Source organism: Gordionus sp. m RMFG-2023, chromosome 5, assembly GCF_954871325.1.
Source record: "Gordionus sp. m RMFG-2023 chromosome 5, tfGorSpeb1-WG-v2, whole genome shotgun sequence".
Taxonomy (NCBI): Eukaryota; Metazoa; Nematomorpha; class Gordioida; order Chordodea; family Parachordodidae; genus Gordionus; species Gordionus sp. m RMFG-2023.
The window spans coordinates 12,315,743-12,336,699 of record NC_088779.1 but is presented as its reverse complement, the minus strand read 5'-3'; the positions used below and the strand labels follow the sequence as shown (position 1 = coordinate 12,336,699).

The 20,957-nt window shown below is 25.4% G+C and overlaps 1 protein-coding gene across 2 annotated transcripts; it reads right to left on the bottom strand.

The window, feature by feature from the left end:
* Positions 1-7,790: 7,790 nt before the first annotated feature.
* Positions 7,791-18,458, bottom strand: LOC135929619 (serine palmitoyltransferase 1-like). Of its 2 annotated transcripts, none has more exons than XM_065466288.1 (8): positions 18,441-18,458; positions 13,513-13,683; positions 13,117-13,306; positions 12,534-12,689; positions 11,687-12,290; positions 8,755-8,999; positions 8,466-8,696; positions 7,791-8,385 (listed from the first exon to the last, which is right to left on the bottom strand). In XM_065466288.1, the coding sequence occupies exons 2-8, from the start codon at positions 13,669-13,671 to the stop codon at positions 7,979-7,981; spliced, it is 1,992 nt and encodes a 663-aa protein (XP_065322360.1). In that variant the 5' UTR covers positions 13,672-13,683; positions 18,441-18,458; the 3' UTR covers positions 7,791-7,978. The 2 variants fall into 2 exon arrangements, with proteins under 2 accessions (XP_065322360.1, XP_065322359.1); XM_065466287.1 differs by lacking the exon at positions 18,441-18,458 and adding an exon at positions 18,314-18,331.
* Positions 18,459-20,957: the final 2,499 nt, after the last annotated feature.

The window sequence follows — 20,957 nt, the reverse complement described above, 5'->3', positions numbered from 1 at the left end:
ATATATTTTCAAAAAAATTTCTAAAATACATTGGCGGAAGCAATTTTAATTTATTTAGGAAATCTATACATGTTGTTAATATGCAATTGCAATCAAAAGAATCTTTATTAATACAGATTCACAAATAATGTTACAGCTATGTTAATCTTTACAGCTAAAAATTAATAATAAATTCAACGGTTCTATTGTTAAAAATGTTATATTTTTTTAAATATTGGTCTAATTAATGGCTTTTTAAAAGAAGCATATATTTTTACTAAAATTATTAATATTGGCAATCAAAATTTGATTTTAATAATTCTATTTACAAATTTATAAATGTTATGACCTTGGAACAAAAACCTACAATTGATGGATTTTGTAATTTGATAAATATATTTAAAAAGCCAAGATTATGATATCTTGTTTAATGAGATTGATATGCTTTTATATTATATTCTCCAGAATACTCCAAAAGAATTGGAAAAATGGGTATTATTTTTCCATAATAACGATAAATCACCACGGTTAGGAAAAATATGCAAGCATGTATTCTCTATTACCTATTTTGAAAAATATTACCAAATTTTACTGACTTTCTTAATATCTATAATGGGTCATAGCCAGGAATTTTGAAGGATTAATTGTTTATTTAAGGGGGGGGGGGCAATATTTTTTGAAATACAAATAGTTAGACACTCATAGAAATTTTTTGCTATTTTTGTCAAAAATTTGTAAACGACCATTTTTATTTTTAAATTTAACATAAGTGAATTAAAGGCTAAATTGTCTATTATTATTTTTCCATAAACCATTAATATCAAATTTTTGGCCTTTCATAGATTCCATAGTGCTCAATGGAACCCCCTTTAGTATACTGATGATGGCTGCTAGTAGCATTTATAGAATTTTTTAAATGCAAGATGATATTTTTTTATATATAATATTTAAGATATTTTCTAACTAATAATCCTTTTCTTTTTTTATATTATGATGTAAAATTTCCATATTTAGTTTGATAATAATTCAAATGGGTAATTTTATCTGATATAAAATAATTAGGGTCAAATAGGCACAATATATATTTTTTTAAATCTATCTAAAAAAAACGCTCTATAAAGTAATCAATAATTTTATAATATTTCTTTTTTAAAGAAAAATTAAATCATTTTGGCAATCAAATTTCAATGGCATCCTAAAAAATCTTGAAGATTTGTAGGCGTTATACGTACTTTTGATGATTTCTGAGGGATGAGATTAAATATTGATATAAGTTTTTCATCCTTAATTCTTATCAAATTAAAAGAATTATCACTTCTTTTATTTTTAATATATTAATTGCGAAATAATACTTTTGGCATCCACTATATTAGTACCTACTGACTGTAGATATTTATTTAGTAAATCTATTGTTATTTATACCTCATAAATAAATATTACCCATATAATGTAATTTATATTTATATTAACACATTGAGATAAAAGACCAAAAACTTCGACTGAATCATGAGTGGAAACCTCTGAGTTAAGAGGTCTATTAGAAAAGTAAAGTAGTACCTCACCTAGTGCCTCCTCAATTCATATAATATATATGAGATGTATGTAAATGGCCTGTCCACCTCTAGTCTAAAAGTCCCTTAAGAGTATGGCCTGTATATTTACATATATGTTAAAACGCCTAAAAAAATTATACAATGCATTAGATAAATTAAAAAAAATTAGAAATTATAACAATATTATTATACTAATTAGAACAAAAGATATAAGGTACTTTTTTATTAAGCACTTTTTGCATTCCTTCGTTTTGTACAGACATGACGTTTGCACCATCTTATGCATGGCTTATTATATTCGATGAATTAATATTTAATTCATTAAGTTGCTCTAAAATACAATTAGTAATGTGCTTTCAGCAGAAAGACATCGTAAATTAGATTAGTATTACAAAAAAATATAATGAAAATTTGCGCTCAGGTTTTTAAAATTTGTTTATTATTTTATATAGATTAAATAAATAATATTTCAAAAAATTTTTCTGCATTTTCATTTAGATATTGTTAATGGTGAATTTATATTTAATAACTAAATAACTTTTTTTTAATTTGGGGGCTAAAAATTATTTTAAAGGGGCAGGTTTGGGGGCCGAAAAATTTAGAGGGCTGCCCTCCCTCCTCCTGGCTAAGACCCTGTATCTATATAAAGTAATTATTAGAATTAATTGGGGGAGTAACTAAGCCATTTTACAAACACGTCAAAAGATTGGCATCTTTCCCGAAATTTTCATATTTCTTCCGCAAAATAAAAATTTTTACCAAATTTCTCCCACAATTTGAAAATTTTGACTTGGAACCATTGTATATGAGTAAGATTCGATTTTTAGAATTAGGGAAATATTTTTATGTGAATGTTAATTATAATATCATTCAACCCCAATTATGACAAAATTTTAATTAAGGCCATTTACAGATGCACAGTAGGCAAACGTGTAAGATTAAATTAAGAAAAAATATTTTTATTGATAAAATGGTGATCCCCTTCAACGATTATTATGAAATAAAAGAATATATACCTTCTAGCCCACTGGAGGATAAAAAATTTTCGTTATGTAGATCCTCGGGAATTATCGAAAATCAACAATCACAATAAAGGCTTCCATGGGTGTAAGCGATGATAATAGTTGTAAGATTGAATATGTTCCCACCCCACCTTTCATAAATCACAAGATTTATATGGATAATTTTTTTTTCATCATAGCAATTAACTGTTTCCTTGATTTCAAATTAGACATAAATAATAATGCTTGTAAGTGGCATGATAATAAACCCGTTATCCTCATTTCATCTTTTATGGGAATATATCCAATATGTAGGAACGATGGTCAGTAGTTGACAAATCATTTATCGAGGTGAAAATTCTGAATTTAATAAAAGAGTATAATGAATGTATTTCATTAAATCGAAATATTACATATAATCATTAATAAAAAATCGAATTTTGTAAGTTTATCAAATAAATTTTTAATTTTATATTAAATCGAAATATGTTAATAAATGACCCGTTTTATTCTTTAAATCGAAATATAATATTAAATGACGCAATTTTATTCATTAAATCGAAATATGGTATTAAAATTTCGAAACTCTTTGTTTTTCCTACCCGCGTTATGGAATTGCAACTAGTATGTTTCCTGACAGTATTAATAAGTTATTTGAACAAAACTCACAAGTTGCTTCATCATTTTGAGTATACACTTACTTTATTCATTTTATTAAAAAAGAGGAAAAAAAATAAGTTTGTATGGAAGGAATAATATATATATACTCTAATAATAATCGGAACTAAGAATTATTGTTTTAAGTAATAATCGAAACTAAGAATTATAGCTCTATATATAGGGATAATATTTATATTAAGAATTATATACAATTTTTTTTTTTTAAATATACTTCCAAAAAAATTTATAAAAAATATTTTTATTTAAAAAAAATAAAAAATAAACAAATTTACATAAATAAATAACAAAAAAGACGAAAGAAACGAACAAAGAACATTTAATTAAACGAAATATATTTTAAAATAATTACCATTATATAAAATTTTTATCGTTTTTTGAAATATAAGACTCGATGATGATACTTTTATAATGAATGCAATAGTATCAAAAGGTAGTCAACTAGACTTGTGGCTTATTTGGAAAATGTAATACCAAAATAAAGATTGGTTATGGTGAAATGGCAAACGTCTACAATAGATATATATTTTACCCTCAAGGGCTAATATTGTTTGTTTAGTAAAGTAGTGCGCTTTTACACTTGGAAATAGAAAAGGATAAACGTCAATTTCATAAGAATTATAGAGTATTTAGGAAGCGTCCCACTTTTTTATAAAATTTATAACAATTTTTTTTTGAAAATTTGAATATAAAAGGAAATGTGCCTCTTATTTGGATTTTACGTAGAAGAAAAAAATTTTGAGATGATTTTATAAGAAAATTAAGAAGGGGATTTTATCAATTTTAAAAAAAATGAAAGCAAATTTTATTCGAGATATCCAGCGTCTACATTCGCGGAAAGGTATGAGTATTTTGCCTCCAAATTTTTTTGAAAGGAGGGTGGGTGGTGGGAGGGGCAATGTAAATTTAGTAATTAAATTTTAGATGAAATAGAGCAAAATATATAGCTGTAGAGGTTATTTAATACTTTTATTATAACCTATTATAATATACATATATTGAACCGAAAAAATCTATTGAATATAATTAATTATTTTTCAAATAAAACTCATTTCTTGATAATTTTCTGCTATATTTTTAAAAGCTCCTATTCATATCAAACAATATACTATTATAATACAACAATATTTTGATAGTTTGTAGTAGAGTATCGATAATTTAGGTTAATCGTTTTAGAATATAAAGGGATTACTATAATTAAAACTTGTAATCAATAATATGGGAATATCGTTGTCGAAAGCGGCAAAAAATTTTTAAGTGGATGGGTATAGGTTTTTGTGGGGTTTGTCTCCAGCGAATAATCTGTCATATAGGCAATGAATATCAATTTAAAAGTATTAAGCTAAAGCTAAATTTTCTTTAATTATATTTTCCATGAAAGGAGGTAAGTTTCAATCCTACCACTCCCCCCCCCTCCCCCCATGGCACTACAACTACAATTTTATTATCATATAACAACTACAATTTTATCTTTATATATAATACTGGAATAAATATATTTATTTATAATTTTCTAAATTAGCCTTTAATAACAAAAAATTTTCGAAATTAATGTTATATTTAAACACCTACTTTTTCATTCGGAACGTGTTATGTCTTAATAAACAAATCAAAGGTGTATTATATTCTATAAAATTTTAAATTTATAACATTAATTGATTCATCATTTGAATAAAAAATCATCAAGTTAGATATCATAAGAAGTTTCAATTTAATCGGAATTATGATTCTCATTGGAATTCGAATTGTACTATGGTTGATTAAGTTGGTTTTCCAAATCAGCAATAAGCTTCTCTTTTACCCGCTTACTCTGTGCTAGATTAATAAGTCAATTAGAATTTTGGGTGGAACATTGTTGAAATAGTCCTTGTAAAGTGAAGTAAATTCATATTAAGAAATGTTTATTGTTCTCTTCGTTCCATTTCTAACAAAATAAAATACCTACGAAGCTGAGGAAAAGATAACGGGTTCCCTCTCCATTTCAACAATTGTAATATCTCTTAGATTCGCATCTTAAACCTAATTTATTCATCGATAAACCTAAAAATTATTTATTTTATAATCAATATTTGAAAAAGCATCTGTTATATGAATAAATGTATCCATGAATACTATTTAAAATGAACGGCAAATTAATATAAATTTGGTTGTTAAAATATGATGGAAATAGATATTTTTTATTCTAATATTATTTTAAAAATTCAATTTTATTTATTTAATGAAAAAGTAAAAAATGAATAATTTAAAAATAAGGATCGAATGCAGGATCTTTGATCCTTTAACAACTCTGCGAGATATATATAAAATTTTTAATTATAATAATAGTAGCATAAATATGGATAAAAGTCCGGTTATAGGGGTCATGCCAAGTACAAGTGCTATGTCAGGTAGCATAATTTTTGCAAGAGATTTCCCTTTAGAGAACCAATATGAACGGCCGTTGAAAATATTAAGACACCTCTTACACCGACTAAGGGTGAAATATGTAGAAATCTAGTTGATATAATTCACATGATTGTTTTAGTGTAGAAAGATGGGCCATGTGGTCTTAAACAGCTCTCATATATTATATAAAAATAAGAGGCATATAATGTATTACCAATAATATTTCTAATAAATTTGATGTGTCGAAAATTATTATTTAAGGGAAATATTGGAAAAAAAAATTTCATTGTCATAAGAAGTTTGAAAATATATATAATAGTGCTTATAATAAATGTGTCTAAACTAATATTTCCGATTGTGAAGTATAATGAAAAAGAAAATTTTTCTTTTAACATGCCATAATAAATGTATCGGTTATAAAAAAAAAATTCAAAATAAAAAGGAAATCCTTGGCCCAAAAGGCGACAAAGGATTTGAAAAACATGAAGATTGTATAGATTATGAAAATTTTAAAAAATTTCTTTTAAATATGAATTAAAATAAGCAAATATATAGAATATAAGCATTTTACGAAAAATTTCGGATATAATGGTCAATTTTCATTTTGATAGGAATATAAATTATAACTGGAATTGTAATATGAATAAAAGATGTCATAAAATAGAAAATATTTCGAAATATAATGAAAAACAATTTAAATTTTGGCATTATTTTACTTTTTACGATAAAAACTACTATGGGAAACTGTATAAAAGTCGCTATTATTTGATTTTGAAATGATGGATTAGATATAGTGTCTGAATTATTTTATATTAAATATTACAATTAAAAAAATATAATATAAAAGAAATGTTATGAATAAGTTTCACTTGTATTTAAGAAAATTTTAAAATAATAATATTCATCAAATAGGAATGCATAATGATTTGAAAAAGTGAATTGAATAAGAATCTAATGTAATGTTCGTTCTGAGATCTTTTATATATCTAAAAACTTTGAAAAAATATTATATTGTTATATAAAATGAAAGATTAATAAGCTCGAAGTATTTTTTCAACTTAGCTTTAATCATTTAAAATAATCCTTTTAGTTTTCAACTATATTTTAATTAAAATTTGAAGGTTAGTCACAAAAAATATTTAAAATAATTATATTGATATAATATTATTTTAGGACATGACTAAAATACGCGCCCCCGAAAACTATGCGCCCCCTATCATAGAAACTTAATTTAAATTATATTAATACAGAATCGTATTTAGCTTCATAAGATGAGTTAGAAAATGTTTTTTTTTATTTAAAAAAAATGGCAACATAGTAAAAATTTTAAAAAAATTTAGTCAAAAAAGAATAAATTAAGTGTTTTTTCAAAATCTCAATAAGTTATAAACTTAGTATTAACATTTTTTGATTCCTTTTAATAAGTTATATATGATTCTGTATTCATTTTTTATTATTAAGCTTTTTTGATAGGGGGCGCGTAGTTTAGTCATGTAAAAAGTAATTTTTTTAAAATTTTACTATGTTGCCATTTTTTTAAATTAAAAAAAAACATTTTCTAACTCATTCTATGAAGCAAAATACGATTCTGTAATAATATAATTTAAATTAGGCTTCTTTTTTAGGGGGTGCGTATTTTAGTAATGCCCTTATTTTATCTCGACGTTTCTCATAATTCGTATTCTTTCAGCGATAAAATTTACATTGTATTATTTGTTATATTTGCCTGTGTTGGGGGGGGGGCCTTGAAACTATAAAATAAAGACCCCTTTTAATGAAAATTATTTATCGCTTGGCAAATTATTAATTATATATTAAAAAATTATCATTTTTAATGGCAGTTGTGGCTCAAAGGGTTTAGAAATATCTGATATCAAGTGAAATTCAGAGCGTCATTGGTTCGATTCCAGGGGGTCAGTGTTTTCTGAATAGTTAGGATTAAAATGGTCGCTAGATATAAGGTAGGGATAATAAATATAAAAAAAGTTTAATAAATTTTGAGACATTAATTAGCAAACCATAAATATCATTAATCATGATCAAAAAATAGAATCCCCTTTTTGGAAAGAACAAATAAAATTCACATTGATGGTGGGTCATAGATAATATTATATTTCTAAAATTAAAAGCATTTTATAAATATTAATAATCATCACAAACTAAACAACTCGTTTATTTTTATGTTGAGAGGTATAATAATTAATTATTTTGAAAAAATACATAACAAAATAATATAAAATAAATAGATATAAATATTTATCAAGTGTATAATTTTTCGTAAGGCGTATCAGAATCAAAATAATTATAAATGGCATAGAAAATGCAATATAAAATACATTTATTGAAAAGTATAATAATGAATCATTATTATAATATAAATAATCAAAAAAACACATATTCAATTTCTTCCCATAAATGATTTATTGTAAGGGTTATCTGTTCTTTGGTCAACATACGTTTTATGCATATTTTTAGAGCGGGGCCAATGATATTGAACTGAGGCGATTTTCGTAAATTACCAGTGCCATCCTTTGAGCTCACTAAAGGGTGATTAATCATACTCATTTCTTCCTTTTTCAGATATTTTGGCACGCACACCATTATACCATGTTTAATCTTTAATTCTTTAGCTACATGAGCAAATTTTTTCTCCAAAATTTCACATTTATCGGCGCTATAAATTAAAGTATCACTAACATTTTTGATATCAGTTTTGACAAATCGAACTCTTAGATAAGCTAGTGGTGAATCCTGGTGCCCGGATAATTCGAATCGTAAAGAGTGTTGACCTTAAATTTTGTAGAGATAATTTCATATAAAATTTTGTTAAAACATTTCAGATGATTTAAAAGTATTATATATTCATTACTAGCAAGTTGAGAATAATCTTCGATCCTGGTAATCATTAAACGTCGAAAGAGATTAGAATTTTTCTTCAAATTTTTTATTATTTGAGGGTTATCCTTGATGAGATTTAGAGCGGCTCTAGCGGCCGAAGCTTGAATGGGAGGTAAAGAAGCCGAAAAACAATAGCCTAGACCAGACAGATAATTATTTTCTATGATGTATTTTTTGCCTACGCAAAAACCTCCTATAGAGCCTATATTGATTTAAATGCATGAATAATTAAACATATATATTGATTTTTTAAAATTTACCTAAACTATTTTCCAAGCTACCTATAACCAGATCAACCTCGTTCAAATCGATACCATAATATTCTGTCACTCCTTTCCCAGTCGTTCCTAGAATACCGTAAGAAATACTTTCTTCAATAAATACTCTAGCTTTGTATCTCTTTCTAAACTCCACGATTTGGGGAAGAGGGCACATCTCACCAGTGTATTGATATATTCCTTCGACTATAATAAACTTTTTGGTAACTTTAGCTTTAGCTGGATCTCTAAATATGTTATTAGAAAAGGCAAAGCAAATAATGATTATACACTTAGAAATATATTGTAAATTATATGGTGTCTTTAAAAAAAAGAAATTATTTTGTAAAAAAAAGAGTTTTCATTTTATTTATTGCGACTTTTTAATATTCTTTAATTTTAGAGTTTTTTTTAAAATCCGTATAATAAAAATGTTATGAGGCCATCCATTTCTTCGTCCTGACTGTACTACAATGCGATAATACCCCGATATTTCTAAAATAGTTTTTAACGGTTTCTTTGATAAAATCTCTTCCCCTTAGTGGTAGTGAACGGCCAATCCGTACCGATCTTTCTTATTTAAGAATGGGGCACCGTTTTTTTGTCCGATTCAAGATGGATGAGATCTGGGATGGGTTCTAATACAATAAAAAAATCAATAAAAATAATATATCAATGTACCTTATTAATATTAAATGTATATATTGAAACATGATTTAGGGAGACATATACATATTAATGAGATGATAGTTTTCCCAAATTTATTTAAAACTTATTTAAATAGTTAAAAAATGTAAATTAAATATTTACTGCTTACTAAACTGAACACTTTTAAGAAAAGTTTATTGAGCACTATTTGCCGACAGCAAGGGACATAGAATGGTACTTGGATAAAATTACAAAACAAAAAAGGTGATTCCGGAACAATTCCGAAAATTTTTGTTTAATTTATTACATAATTATATCATAAATAAAAGATTAAATGATTTAAAAATATTCGTTTTTTTCTTTTTATTCCAGATTGCTAACAATACTATTTAATTAACCACATATATTACAATTTTTTCTTTTATCATATTTAAAATAATATTAATTTATTTATAAAATTAATTTTATTATTATTAAATTATACATATAAAATCACAGCCATAATTTCTGAAAATTGAAATACAAAATTTATATACGAAAAATATAAAATTTCAATGATAATTTTGTTACTAAGTTAATTTTAGTTGCTTTTTCGAAATCTCAAAATTAATATTAACATTATTATTCGCAAATATAAATGAGAATCTTTTCGAGAATTATGTTAGTTAGAATGTAATATTTGATTAATTTTTTATAAATAAAAATTAGATATCTCTTCAGGAAATGTGTTCTTCGAACGGAACTGCATTTCTAATAATGTTACATCATTTTAAGACCTCGTTCATAGTAGACGCGACTATTTTTAACAAGCGATACCTGTAATATCAGTGATAATATATCATTTTCTTCAACTTCCATAAAATTTAGAGAAAAAAACTAGGAAAGTATTATAAAAACACTAATGATAATAATTACTAACTGATGATAAAAATTAATATTTTATTTACCATTTCACTTATATAATAAATATATTGGTAACAATTATAATATTTTCAGCCTTATTTTGGTCATAGAACAATGGACAATTAATCAGAACCGATTTTTAATACTAAATATACAGCAACCGAGTGAGGTTCGGGTGAATTCTCTTCTATAATTCATAAGCGTATCTTCGTTATTTAAATTTAAAATTCCCTATACTACATGCTTCCTTCACAAAAACCTTTTTTTTCCCCTCACTATATCATATACTTTCCCAGTAAAATCTAGATAAGGGAATAAAGGTGGAGAGGTATTATTTCAGAAAATTTTTTAATGACATCTAAAGTACAGACAAGAATAATTTGATCATTTATTAGTTTATTAAGAGTATTGTTAAATGGAATTTTATTTATAAAAGTTAATCACAAAAATATTTTGATTAAGGTTAATTGAGGGTTAGTGTTGTTAAACGCTAGATTTTTGCGATTTTTTAAAACCGGTTAACTCAATATTTTAGCAAGAAAATATTTCCTAAGCCTCGAGATTTCGCTAATAGATGTCCAAATCTTTGTGGCATCTATGACCAAAGTCTTAGTAATATTTTTCTGGATAAAATATTGAGCTAGCCATATTTAAAAAACGGCTCAAATCGGGCTGTTTACTATATGGGATAGTTGTAATAAATTGAATATATGTTTAATTTACAGTCTCAATTTTATATACAACTTTGTAAATTATTATTATAATTAGTTGTAAAAAAGGTATATATATATATATATATACATGGTATTATTGTATATAAAATTAAATAAAGTATTATAAATTGTTAATAGAACAATAGCTATAGATAAAATGTAAATCTTTAATATAAAAATAAAAAAGTATTTTTTTAATAGAATTTAAAATATTTAAACTTTTCGTAAATAGTTCGGTTTTTTCATAACATTTTATTTTTTAACGTTGTTTTATACTTTGCATATCTTTCCCTTTTGATTGACACTTACACTTTCACGATTGAAACTTTGATTTTCTTTTTTTATAAAAAAGGGACCCCTTTTAGGGATTTTTATAATTAAAAATTGTACACTGAAAAAATATCGCAAAATTTAATATTATATACTTCATGCATGTTTATAACTCATTTTTATAATATAAATGTAAGACAAGTTCTATGACTGCTCTTAAAATAATTTAATACTTTTTGTTTATGTATACCTAAAATATTCCTGCCACTATTTTTTTTTAATTTTCTGAATTTTATGATTTCACGATTTTAAAAAATTAAAAAATTCAGAGAAAAATGCTTAAGACAAGAACAAAAATCTAATTATAAACGCCCTAATATTTTTTAAAATAATATATAAACTTGGTCTCAGCTTGATCTTGAATCTCCAACAGCTCGCGCAGATGAGATACGTCATTGTGACGGAAAAACTTAATCACACTACGGGAGGCTTGTAAGCCCCTTTGAATACCGAAACATACCGCTTCGTCAGCAAAAACTACGTCCCCCCGTTTCGCGAAAGCAGGGATAACACTCGCTGCAGTAGCCAGGCCCAGCGAGTATATACAGGCCTCCATTTGAGAAGTGGAAGGATTAGGATGGGAAGGGTTCATTGAGGATGTAAGAGAGGAATGAGAATTAGAAAAATCTGAAGAGGATTGAAGAGTAGAACTACATAAGGTGGATGGTTTAGTTGAAGATGAAGAATTTAAAGATAAATCACAAGAAGGAACAATGTTGGAAGTGGGCGAACAAAGTATTGATGAATGAATGAACGATGCTAAAGTATTCTCAAGGGCGAGATGGATGTCTATCGTGCCATAAAAACCTCTAGGACCACAAGATCCAGTTCCATAGCGACGTAAAGAGGAGATCGCAATAGCATTTAAATCATTTTTTATCAAATAATCTTTGGATGCTTCTTCCTTTTTATAATTGATATCTTCGTCTAACCTATTTCTAATCCCTTTTGGAATGTGTTTTTATATGTTAAATAATGCCAATAAATTGTTATGAAATCAGTTTTTTTTCAAGGCGAGAATATATTTAAAAGTAAAGTTTACTTAAGAGATAAAATTAATTAAAATTTTGTCATGTAAAAAAAAATTTTTTAAATTTCTTTTAATAAGATCATTCTCACATTCATATTTCTGATTTAAGATATAAATATCCGATGAGTTTTGCCCTTTAAAACTATTACTATTTTTACTTGCAGTCGGTGTTTTTTCATCGTTATTGAATGTATTTGCTTGGCTTATGCTATCGTAATATATTTCCGAATCGGTCAAGTTAAGGAAGTTGTATGAGGCGAAATCAAGAAATCGCGAAATGGTTGATAACGAATCTGCCTTGTCGGTGGTATTGACTTAAGAAAGGAAAAATAATAATAAAATTCTTAAAATTAATGATGCGCAATATGGTAATGGTACCAATGGGCAGTGGCCGATACCAAAAAATATTTCGCCTTTCATAAAATAACCGAACGTTACATTAAGCTAAGAATCTATTTTAAAAAAATCATATACAACTTTCTAAACTGACAGAGAAAAAAAGTGCTGATATTTAAAAAAAAATAATAATAATGAATTATATTTTTGCGGTGCCGGGCGATTGTTAGTACAGTAGTGTTGGCTAAAAAAGAGATGTCGGTGCATCTCTGCTTAAATTATAAAATATTTAATTCTAAATAAATATACAGGATCTAAACTAAACTATGATTAATAATTTAAAAATCATATTATTCTGACAAGACATTTTAATTTTTTTTGAAAAAAAAGGATATAGCAACACACCTATATAAATATATTCGCCTTTAAAGCCTTGGATCAGATTGGTTTCTCTTTCCTCTAAAACTTTATCTTCAGGAACTAAAACTGAAGATTTCTCAAGCTTTTGCAATGGAACTAAGGGTTCAGGAATCCATTCTCTGATCAATTCCTCCTTTTCTTTTTCAGTCAAACTTCCTGCTCCTAATCCATCATGCTTTTTTTGGTTTAGGGTAATTTTTTTTTAAATGAATAGATTATAAAAATATGTTTTTTCAAAATATATATATAAATCGTTGTTTTTCTCTTCAAAAATTCGAAGAAGGAATTAATTTAAAAAAAAATAAAATATAACAGTATATATTATATTCTGTAGATTATATCATATTACCTAAAATTAAAAACTTTTTAAAATTGTATTACTTTAGAACGTAAACGGTAACTCCTGATAAACAATAACTTGATAATCCATAGGGCCAAAAAAGCTTCAAACATTAAATGGTATATGGGAGCATTCACAATGTCTCGATATATCCCATAAAAATTTGGTGAGAAAAAGGCTACATTGGTTAAATCTTCCATCAATATCTAAATCTATAATTTTAAAATAAAAACTTTATTATAATTTTAAAGCATTTATTCATATTTCATATATAATAAAAAAAAATCGCTTTCTATTATAATTTTTTATATAAATTATCAGAAACAACACATTATTAGGCCAATGCTAAATATTCAAAAAAAATTACAATTACAAAAAAGAATAAAAAAAATATATGGATAATGTTTTTCATCCATCTAACGAAAAAAATAAAGGCAAAATAGAAATATACCTCGTTTAAGATTTCTTTATTTCTGATTATTTTAAAGGTTGGATTTAGATGAGAGACATAAGAGCATAATAAATACCAGTTCAATATTATTCTATAAAGTATTTTGGGTAATCTTTGTAATTACAATTTTCTGTTACTCCTTTCACCTCAATCATGTAGTTATATCTATAATTATGGCTAACCAGGTCAAGACAATGATTTCGCCTTTCTCGTACTTGTGACCCAGTTACATTGTTACATTTACGCTTTATGAGGACACCCCTATCTAAATATAAAACATGTTGAATAGATAAACCAACTAGTATTAATTAACAGAAGATAGTTGAGGTTCTATCATTAACTGCATATCTTATATTTATTGACTTTTAACCTGTATATGTCTGTCTAAAATCAATAAAATAATTATTAAAATCCTTAATAGATTATTGACATGATAATATAAGAATTAAGTTTAGAAGAGGACAATAGAACATATATAAATGCAGCTATAAGAGCATAGGATTTAATCAAATAACATGCGCACCATTTAGCCTTCCACTTATATACCCCAACCAAACTTACCCACGATGTTCTCAAATGAAAGATTAGTTATTTAATCTTGTTGGGTATGAGATCTTTTTAATTTATATATTGTGTTGCCTGTGGTTATACAATGAATCAGCCTTAGTGTAGGATTTTTTGTCGTTTTTAATATAACTCAAGATTAATATTTGCTAATGGCTTCGATTGAAAATCAGGATTTATTTGTTAAGCTTGGTGTCCATGTTTTTTATTCTTTCTATGATTATTTTCCTCAATTTTTTTCGAAATAAATTTTTAACGCGAGTTCTCTGAATCTGCCATAAAAAATAATATTTCAATTTAGAGTAGCTTAACCTGAAATTATTGGCTGTTTTTAATTAACTGGAACTGGCATAATAATATCGTCGGTTATTCATGCTTAAACAGATTATTTTAAAACAAGAATTGGAATATATTTTGGTCAAAATAGAGATGGAACATGTGTGATGTAAGAAATAACTATATTTCTTGATAGGATGGCAATGAAAGAAACGAAAATATGGATTAAAGTGGACTATTGCAACATTTTTAAACTGAAGAGAATTTTCCATAAATTACAACATTATAAATAAAAGATCAAAGGGGAGAATTTATGAAATGGTAGATTAATAATAAAAGCAAATATATACATCATAACTAGTTTTTTTTTGGAATAATTTTAACTCTAACTAGTTACACTTTTAAAAGGTTTATTTTAGCTTCTAAATAGTTATATCTTTGGGAATGTACATCAAAATTTTTTATTTTATTATATCTTAAATAAAGTGCTTGATGTGTTAATTTTTTAAATTAACATTCTAAATAAACCTCGTTTGTAATTGTTTCCCCTAATCATATTAAAAATCAAAATTTTATGATATAATAATGTTTAATTTATAAAAAGCTTTGCAAGTAATTTTTCTAAAAAAATCATTTTAGATTTAAGAAGTTTATCTAGCTTCTTGTATTTTTAGCAAATTAAATTATTCAAAAAATTTTAATCTAATATAAAAATATATCAAGCCAGTAAAAAGTAGTGAATCTGAATACAAATAGATTCTACTTATTTATTATAAATAAGATCTCATTAATAAAATATTTTAAAATAAAAATGATGAAAAGTAATATAAATAATATATAAGATTCTTTATTATATGATATATAAATGGTTATATTTTTCATAAAGCTGTTTTGTTAATCATTAAATAAATGTTGAATAATGATTTGACCTTGTCTTATTTTATTGCGTAGATTATTCATAATTTTATTTTATAAAAAAATACTTATTAACTAGTTCTTTTAATATGTACTTTTATTTTATTTTGCCTTTTGATTATTCAATCTTTTGTAAATTAACTTTTTGTAACTTAACCTTTTATTTTGATTAATTTATATCTATATATATATTGTTAATTCTGAAAAAGAAAAAAGATAGAAATAAAATTATATTTTTATTGTGAGATATTACATGGTACTTTTACAATTAGACTCATATTAACATAAGCTTTTATAATCTTTTAAAAAAATTAAGGTAACATTTGATATGAGTAACTGTAACTAGTTATATTTTATAAAGCAAAATAACTGTAGCCCATTACATTATGGACAAAATAATTTTTAATTCATAGCTAAAGACTTTTCTTATCAACAAATGATCACACACAATTATGTTATGTTTTGTTTGATACTCTTATAAGAGAAATCAAATGAAAGGTAAATGAATGTAAAACAATCCCTCAGATGATTTTCTAACTGATTAATCAATATAATTAAAACTAATTTTTTAATTAATCATTGCTCAAAAAAATTTTAGGACCCAGTCTATGTTTATAAATTTTTTTTATAAATACACTAAGCCTGGTCCAAATTTCTAAAACCATTTTAAAACTGCACTCCAAATTAGATCCTGAGCCTCCAAGTTTTTAATAGGGCTCTTATTAAAATTACAAATTAATTTACAAAAACAAAAATTAATGATAGATATTATAATCAGGTGTGTCGCCAGGAATTTTCTACAGGAAGGGGGGGGGGATAATTATTATATTGAAATGATTTTTTTTTGAGCATTAAAGATTTACTATAACTAATTATCATTAAAATTTGTTAGAGCATCATATTTGAAAATATGATAATTTTGAACACAATAATAAATTAAAAAAATACAAAATATTAAGGATAAAATGGTTAAAAAATATTATAGCTATATAAACTGGTATGTAAATCACAATAAAATATAAAATTATACCTTTTATAATGATTTAAAAAGTTAGTCAAAATATCATTCATAAATAAAAATTTAATCTTCTTTGTAATTGTGCCAATTTTGATACCATTGGCAAAATATAAAGTAATTTTAATATATTTGAAAAACTTATAAAATATATTTTAAAGTATGCAATACTTCTACTGTATTTCTTAAAGGATTATTGACAAAAATAAATTTTTCATACCATTTAAATCCTGAAATTAATTAGCCTAAAAACAGATTTATATCCTCTAAATAATCCTCTGAATAAAATTTAGCTAAATATTTAATTTTTCAACATCAAGATTTGATCCTAAGATCAGAGGGAGTTAGATATAGTATTTGTAACCAGAAGTAGTTTGTCTGTAAAGTTGAGGCTTGTGAATCTAAATATCCTATAATTTAGCTTTCACCTAAACAAATAAATCTCAAGAAATTCCTGGTCGATATCTCCTGGTCTTCTAAGTTGTAATATAATATTGGCAATTCTCATAACTTCAGATAAATCTTAATATTGCATAAAATTGTTGTGTAATAATTTATTAATACATAAAAATCAACAGATATATTAAATATAATAATGTATCAACTTCAGATAAAATATTTGTTTCAAGTGATCTGATATTTCCCCAAGGGCATACAAAATAGGTTCTTCTATATCCAAAAAAATGCTGTAACAACTTGTCAAAGCTCCATCTTGTCATGCAAGTTTTATGCAGTTTCATCTTACCTGTGGCACAAGAAGTTTAGAAAATAATTAATTCATGTATCTATTTTAATATCTATTCATACACTCTATAAATTTTCTAATTATAGTTATTAGTAGAGATATAAATAGAATTGTTTTTGGTTGATAAAATTTTATTATATCCATAAAAATAAACTTTAAATTTAGTGAGATAAAATATTAATATACAAGAAATAAGTATTAAATTAATTTTACTCATTTAGAATAAAATATAACCTATTTGAAATATAATACTTAGCAATTCATAATTCATGAAGCCCTTTTATATTTTTTCAAAAATTCTTGCTATGGGGCAGAGGGTTTCCCCCCCCCCTTGCCTGCCCCCTCTAACACTAGATACATTTCTGAACCATTTTATATATTTTTTTAAAAAAATTGTTGCAGGGGGAGGGGAAGGGGTCCCATACCCACTGGCTATGTACCTGATTAATATACTTCTGAATGTATAATAGGAACTTTACTTCATAAATAAAAAAGGAAACATTCATCCTTTAAAAATGAATGATAAAGGGTATTGAAATACTTTATAAATATATAAATTATACACATTCATATTTTTGTTAATTGAATTATCTTTCAATAGTGTCCCAATTTTCAAAAATAGCCTGATTAAGATTTTAGCCAACATAATATTAAGTAAGCCTTGATTTGGTATGTAGATGCCCACTTTCTACCATATTGAGCAAAATCTCCAGTGTTATATAATATTATTTAGGTTATAATCTTAATCAGGCCATTTTTAAATATCAAACAGAATCAAGTTATTAAACACTCCTATAAGGTATTGTGTATAAAAAAACTTCTTAAGAAATTATATAGACAAAATAAAATATATTATAAGTAATCAAAATATAAAACTCAAATATCATACATATAGGCGATACTACGTTATAGATAGTTAAAAATTAGAAAATCAACATTTTAAAAATAGTTATTTTAATCTTTTTTAATCTGAAATTTATTAGCACTTAAAAAATATTTTTACTTATCAAAAATAATGAATATACTATGCAATATAAAACAAAGTGATATGACAGCCTTGATTTGTAATGCTTTTAAAACACATAAATGACATATCTGATAAAAATACATTATACCATATTTTTAAAACATATTGAAATAGATCCAATTTCTAAAAAATATATTTCCCCAAATGTATGCCCATAAATCGTCATTCTTTAAGAACATCTACCCTTGATTCTTCTCACGACCATCATGGGAAAAAAATATATATGGGAAGGGGGGGGGGGTAATTTAAAATTACAAGATTCATTTACCAGTTTTTGAGTGGGCTGCAGATATCTGTGCAAATATTAGGCTTTATTAAAATTAGTCCATATGCTTAAACGCCTAAAAAGATAGTGAAAAGAACCCACACCCGTTTTAAAGAAAAATTTTATTTTATTTGATATGGGTTTGGAACTATTAAATTTAATTTTTACTGAATAGTTTTACAATTATGTTCATATGAGAGATTCGTGTTATATTATTATTTAAAATTATTTTGTTTAATATTTATCATATTTATAAAGAGTCGCCTGATTTTATATATTACGTGTAGAACTAGTTATTTTTCTTAGTCCCAAAAAAGGTATAAAAGACTAGGACTTTTTGTTTTTTTTGTGGATATATATTGGGACCAGGGTTGCCAGGTCAAAATTTTCAAATTGCGGGAGAAATTTGGTATTTTGGAGGAGAAATATGAAAATTGCTGTAGAAATAAAAAATTTTCTAAAAAAGGCCCGCAAAATCCCGGCCGCTTAATTATCCGCCTATTATTTTTTTATAATTAGTTTATATAAATACAAATTCGGTAACTATTTTTCAAAATAAAATAACATCTTGATTTATTAAAATATATTAATTTATAAAAAAATAACGATCCTTTTTAAATATAAAAGAATGTAAGCAAGATAAAATTTTATAAAAAAACAAACGATTTTAATTTTACAATGTAAAAAATATATTTTAGGCGATCCGCAATTGGAAATCTACCTTGTGTATGTATTACATTATAGGGATAGGCGCTTAATTATCACGTATCGCGTTTAAATACATAATAAGGTAATATTGTACCCATTTCAAAGATAATTATTTTATTTATTTTTGTTCAATCACATTATTATAATCAGTGCAGGAGAGTGTATCTACATTCATTGCAAAACAAAAATATTCTCCAAAAATAATAAATAATACAGATGCAACTACAGTAGCAGCAATTGTAATCACTTATCTTGTAGTACAACATTCACGGTCGAATCATTCCCCGTAATATTTAACGACTCCAAGATAAATGATAACTTTACTTGTAGAACAAAAATGAGCAAGGATATCATCAATGTTTTAGAACCTGAATTCAAGAAGTCAATTCTTGACGATTTGAAAGATGGGCATACATATGCAATTCTAACAGATGCATCTAATAAGGGAAATAATAAAATATTTCTTTTGATCCTCTGCTATTTCAACAAAATTAAGGACGTTTCAAAAAAACTATTAAATATTTTCCCTCAAATAGTAAAAAATCCAAAGACATAGCTAACCATTAAATATAGCAGCGGAATTATCAATAAATTGCATGTCAGCTTCCTGATCTGATAATGCCTGGAAAATACCAGAGTGTATTTACAGAATTGAGTCAGCACAATGTTGATTGTGATACGTTCCTAATACCCGCCATCGATAGATTTTAAAATTTTATAAACCTTTAAAAAAATATTTCTTAAATAAAGATTATAAAAGCTGTCCTAACATTTTGAAAATTTTTTTCAATAATGAATGGCAGAGGTATATTTAGGAATGATTTCACATGTAGGAAATCTACTACATGCTCTTAATGTGCAGTTGCGTTCAGAAGAATCTTAACAAAGATTCACAAAATTATGCTGCAGATGTGTTCAAAATTATAAATTTTATGGCGAAAATGTTTAAATATTTTAAAAATACCTATAAACATTGAATTGTTTGAGAGGATATTGTAATGCTCTCTATTTTTGATTTACAATGTAAAAAATATATTTATTTTATGCGAATGTATAAATAAAAAAAATATGGAAAATTAAAGTTATAATGTTAATTATATTTTATTTGAGATTTAAATAATGGAACTAAACGTTTACCGTCGTTATTGAGATATTTATAAAATTCCTGGCATGATATATTATAAATTTTTTAACCATTAGTTAGGCCTCTAATGTTGTTAAAGCAATCATATTTCTTTCCTTTATCCAGGCAGTCCTTATCAGGCTAAAAATGCGCTCGGATAAGGCATTAGAATGAGGTAAGGAGAAGACATACTCGCAATTTTTTCAGGCATGGGGATTTATTGTTATTACGAAAAAATTCTACCCATTTCTCCTCTACTTTTGGACCATCTAACTTTAAGTATCCAAGTGAATCATAAAAAATAGAGAGATTACAATCTCCTCAAACAAGACATCGTATAGAATTATTAAAATCAAATTTTGATTGTAAATATTCTAAAATTGTCTTAATAAAAATA